The sequence below is a fragment of the Trichogramma pretiosum genome, unplaced genomic scaffold (assembly GCF_000599845.2).
Source record: "Trichogramma pretiosum strain Unisexual culture from Peru unplaced genomic scaffold, Tpre_2.0 scaffold75, whole genome shotgun sequence".
NCBI classification, from domain to species: domain Eukaryota; kingdom Metazoa; phylum Arthropoda; class Insecta; order Hymenoptera; family Trichogrammatidae; genus Trichogramma; species Trichogramma pretiosum.
The window spans coordinates 773,743-779,352 of record NW_019641613.1 but is presented as its reverse complement, the minus strand read 5'-3'; the positions used below and the strand labels follow the sequence as shown (position 1 = coordinate 779,352).

Genomic DNA, 5,610 nt, shown 5'->3' with positions numbered 1-5,610 from the left:
ATATTATTTTCTTTTATTTATTGATAATAAACCTTCGATTTCAAAAGAATTTCATGCCACCGTAGTGATCAAAATTTTGTAATAAATTTTTTTCGTAATTTTCCTGCGTACTTTTACGGATCAAAAGGTGGTTCTTGTGTTTATGTTTTGTAAAAGTCGTAATGTATGCATGTATATTCAGTACAGTAGTTCAAAACACATCACGGCGCCTCAGCGTAAAAACCAAAAAATCATCTCAGCGACTGTAACAAGTGATAACAGCGGTGGATAAAAAAAATTGATAAAAACGTTCATACCATTTACATTCTGATAGTTTGAAGGGAGCAAGAGAAAAAGAGATACAAAGCGATATTATAGATAAACGTGTAGTGTAGATTAGACTGCAGAATAAGCGAGAGATGTATGGGGTTTTTAAAGCATGCAATGGAAAATTCTGCAGGCTATGAATAAAAAAAGCTTTCCTATTTTGTCGGTGCACTGTAACCAATTCATACCTTGATGTGAATCTCGTTTCGTTTTTCTTCGGCCTGATTAAATGTAAAAAAAACTTTTTTGGCATCACGCTCATTCTATAGTATTAACGTGAAAAAAGGCCTTCATGAAATCGTGCAAATTACAATGTCTCAGTAATTTTAGTCGCACAGTAAAAAATCGAAATAACAGGAAAAAATTGACGTTCGTAGCAGCATCAATTTATATTTGCATTACACAGCAAAAAACAAGGACCATATACTCAATTATGTACTCGACGACAAAACAATAATAAGCGCCGGTCGGTTGCTCCGAAACTTCTCATTTCACTCTGTGCTATTCGATATGTTTACAGTTTACACAATTGCTTAGGCCCACGGGCAGCCGTTCGATCCACTTGTTTTGAAAATATGGAGGTTAAGACGACGGCGCTCAGTTGGCGGCTGGCGCAGTGTCACGCTACACGTCGTGTCGTCCACTGTGCACTGGTCAGTAGTCGTTACGACACCGCAGCGTAAACAAATAAAAGATTGCGTCGACTTGTTCGATTACAGTTCGAGTGATTCTCGTGACAAGTGAAAATTTATATAAATTGCTTAAAGCGATTGAGTGTTGAGTGAGTTTTTGTTACGTTGAAACCACAAGTGAAAATATTACATATCAAAATAAGCGATTGAGTGTTGTGTTAGCTTTTATAACGACATGAACTGTTTGAAGAAATTGAAAATCATGCGAGAAGGGGTCAATTGGAAGATTAAAAAAGATCGAGTCGAATTTCTCCGACAGCTTTATCCGTTAGTCGGAGATTGGAAGGGCAAACTGCCAAATCTTCGGAATATTTTTCGAGGCACAGAAGTGGATTGGCTTCTCGTCGAGAGTGTGAAAAGCTTGAACAGACTCAATGCAACTCTAGTTGACCAATTTATCGGATTTGTGGTTAGAACCGGTTACAAAGACGTACATCAAGTCGATGCAGACGGCGATTCATCGTCGCGTCGTACCACTGCAATTCACTGGGCAGCTAAAATAAATCGCAGTTCGATCATTCCGGATCTGTTTAAAATATACGAAAGATTCGACGTGAATTACACCGACAAATCGGGAATGTCGCATTTTCACTTGGCCTGCCAGTACGACTGCGTCGACGTCGTTGAGAAATTTCTCGAGCTCGGTCAAGATCCGAATCTGGTCGTGCCCAAAACAGCTGACTCGTCTCTTCACTTGGCCCTTCGACACAAACACAAAAAAGTAGTCGAATTACTGTTGATTAATGGAGCCGATCCAAATCTATCTAACCAAGACGGACTGACAGCTCTGCATATCGTGAGCCAAGAAAAACTCGATGTCGACTTCGCCGAGATGATATTCGAGCTCAGCAACGAAAAATATCATCCGGTGCAAATTGACGTCCAGGAAAAAGGGGGTGATACGTCATTGCACTTGGCTGTGAGAAAAGTCAACAAGAAGGTAGCCGAATTGCTGCTGAGAAGAGGCGCAAACTTGAATTTAGTCAATAAGAGAGGATCGACTTCTCTGCATATCATTTGCCAGAGACACAACCACGATGATGCCGCAACTTTGGAACTATTCTTCAACATCAATGAAGAAGTCAATGAGTCGGTGCAAATCGACGCGCAGAATAAGAATGGTAACGCATCGCTACACTTGGCTTTAGACTGCGGCCTGAAGGAGGTGGCCCAATTTCTGCTGAGAAGAGGCGCCGACCCGCACTTGGCCAACAAAAATGGATCGACGCCTTTACACGTTATTTGCTCTAGATACTCCGACGATGAGTCGACGACTTTATTGTTTAATTTATTTTTTGAAGTCACTAATGACATGCACCAAACGGTCGATGTCAATGCCCGAGACAAGTCGGGCAGTACACCATTGCATGACGCTGTCAATCGCAGCAACAAGAAGATAACCGAATTACTGCTTAGAAAAGGCGCCAGTCCGAATTCGGCCGATGAGAATGGATCAACTCCTTTACACGTCATTTGCGTAAGAGACCACTTTGACGACGACGACTTGGCGGAGACGTTTTTCGAGACCAGCCGTCAACTTAATCTGTCTGTGCAGGTAGACGCCTTGGACAAGTCAGGTCGGACACCGCTGCAAGAGGCCGTCGCTAATTTCATGCCGAATTCCGTCGATATACTCTTGACTAATGGCGCCGATCTATCTAAATTCGTTTTTCCCACCGAGAGTGACTTCGACTGTATATTCGAATCGTACTTAGACTTGGGCGATGAGTACGATTTCAGATTGGAACAAGCGTGTGGCGTTCTGGCGTGCGTCGAGCGCCTGGAAAAACACAAATACGAGATGGAACGAGTCGGAGCCCTGACGATCATGAAAACTTTCGCCAAACACCACATGTTGAATAATTCAGTGGATATCAATAGACACTTAAGTTATTACAAAAAGTTCGAAGAGTCGTCGAAAAATCAGATGATAAATCCGAAATTGTCGCTCTACGACTTGCTTCAGTTACGACCTTCAGAGGCGACCGAATCATTCACCATGAAGGAATTGATGTCTCTAGCAAACTCGAAAGAATTTCATATGCACGTAACCTGTACCGAGTTCCTGTGCGAGATAAAGTACAGAAAATTCTGCCGTCGTTGGACGTTGGAATTTTTCTTGTCGCTGACGCGCTATCAGCTGCCGATTCTGTGCTGTGACATGATCGTCGATATGCTGACGAAGGAGGATTGGTTGAAAATATGCCTGGCGGCAGAAATCGATGGGAAGGAATAGAGCTCCAGTGTATGATGCCTTTAGCAAAGGTATTTCATTTTTTTCTAACTTTTCTCTAGTATAAATTTGTTTCACTAACTTAAATTATGTTCTAGGTAAGGGCATCGAGGATTTTTTTCACTTGAATCTTCAATGATATTAAAATTCTTTTTTTTTGGTGCGCACAAGCATCCTTATGAATTAAATGAACTTTTTTTTTAATTGAAATACAATTGTAAAAACTCAACTTAGCTTATTTGTTTCAAAATTCAGAAAGTAACAAAAAATGAAAAATAATAAAATTGATTTGTAATCGAGTAAACGATTCAATAAATAATATAATATTATAAAGTTCAGAAAAATGTTTGATATCCGATTCATTTGGACCTAAAATTACGATCACATGTGATCACAACACTGTGCGATGCAGAACCAATTTATGTCCCTGCCCGAGTTTCTTTTCATTTATTTTATTCTTTTACTTATTTTTGTGTCCATTGAGACATACAGTTTTTTTCGATTTGGTCATCTCATTATTTTATTAAAACCATCTGATTTGATAATATCGTAGTATCTCTGTATTGACTGTCTTTCAATTCGCGCGGCATGATGAGAAATCAGGCGTTCACAGCAACATTTACTTTCATTACAAAACAAAAGTCTAATACTTAGCATATCATGAAATCAACAGAAAAATAGCATATTTACAGTGCATTACTTTTTAAAGTATTACACTCCTTCGTAAAACGCCATGCTTCGTATTGTATAATTCGATAATCGATATACAACTTCATTAACATCGATTCTATCTGGTCCAACAAAGTGGTGGAATGTGTTTATGCATAGGAAATTCCGGCGTTCCATCGGACAGAATCGATGTTGACCCAGTGTACATTATCGCTTCGGCGCGCACCTTTAGTCTCAAATCATTCCGAGTTATGACATCGAGTCGCGCGCTGTTTCGGTACACGTTACGACGCCACAGCGTGAACAGCTATTGAAAGAGGTCGCGCTAACGGCGACGAGTGATTTTTGTGTGAAGAAACAATAAATATTTTAATTCAGCGACTTTGTGTTGTTGGTCATTGCAATAAACAATTTCTCAAAAAATCAAAATTGCTTAAGGGCTCAAAGGGGGCTTGAAATCGAAAAAAAATTTAATTTCATTTTTGAGTAGGATTCTTTGTCCCCTTTCCATTGCATTTTTCAAAACTTAAAATTTTTGATTATTTACTGAGATACAGCTGTTTTCGTACACTCTGCGAGTTAAATTTTTTCTTCTTTTGGGTTTTCTGACGTTTTACGTTCGTACAAAGTGCATCTCACTACTCTCAGTTACCTCTCGATCAAACCATCATCAGTAGTTATTAAAAGCTCTAAACCTAGAATCTCAGTAAATTCGGTAAAGAGATGGGATTCGAACTGTTGACTCTGGCCTGAAATTATCGTAGAAGGTGTACCAAAAAGAGATGTTTGAACAGGGCAAATGCAACCTGGTTGAGTTCTCCGCCGCTAGAGAGCGTCGGCTCAATGTGTCGCACGCGCGATCAAAAAATTTGAGTTCTAGGCATATGAGGGAGCCCGGCTGACTGACACAACAGAAGATTACCCAACCGCGGGTTGATGAGAAAAGACTAAAAAGGTCGATCAACTTTAGCAGCAAGAGTGACGACAGTGCAAAAGCAGTATAAAGGCACCACAAGCGCCGACGAAAATCTCCTCTCAAAAATCTATTAATTTTACGAGAATCATCGGCAAACAGCAGGCGTACTATTTAATGAAAGAGATAAATTTTCCTAAAGTTAAGTATGGCGAAAACGCACGCTCGGATGTAGTTGGGCGAATAAGAAAGAAACACCTTACACGACCGCTAAGTTGCGTCGCTCATAATATGAGAGGTTGTCAACATCAAACTTAGAGATATGATGTTCATCTCCGCCGAGACGTGCTCGCCATCACTGCTGCTCGTTGCCGAAGTTCGCTCAATGCCGAAATTCGCTGCCGCTGTTGCAAGCCACAGCTGATGCTGCTCGCAATTGCCGTCGATGGCCCGATGATGATGATCTTCCTCGCGCTCTGTTGAGCTGGCGTGGCTCAAAGGCCCGTCCAAGGCGGATCGTTGGTTTTTGTCCACGTCGATGGACTTATACAAGCAAAGCTTGTTTTGCTGCGAGTGAAAACTGGCCGCGCGGTGTAACGCATGCGAGCCAGAGAACCTGTTCCGTGTTCTCTCTGATCGAGATAATTGTTAACACGACGAAAAGCTTCGTCCTCGAGCTTACTCTGGCGAGAAAAAAATTAATTGGTATGCGTGGGTAGAGAAGACACCCTTTGATTGCTTTTACTTAGTTGGATATGAGTGTGTGTGTGTGTGTGTGTGTGTGTGTGTGTGTGTGT

The 5,610-nt window shown here is 41.0% G+C and overlaps 1 protein-coding gene across 1 annotated transcript; it reads left to right on the top strand.

The window, feature by feature from the left end:
- Window positions 1–950: 950 nt before the first annotated feature.
- On the top strand, window positions 951–3,234 carry LOC111693610 (ankyrin-3-like). Its single transcript, XM_023458715.1, has 2 exons — window positions 951–2,475; window positions 2,554–3,234. Exons 1-2 carry the CDS (start codon window positions 1,174–1,176, stop codon window positions 3,232–3,234), a joined length of 1,983 nt encoding a protein of 660 aa, XP_023314483.1. The 5' UTR covers window positions 951–1,173.
- The last annotated feature ends 2,376 nt before the right edge of the window (window positions 3,235–5,610 follow it).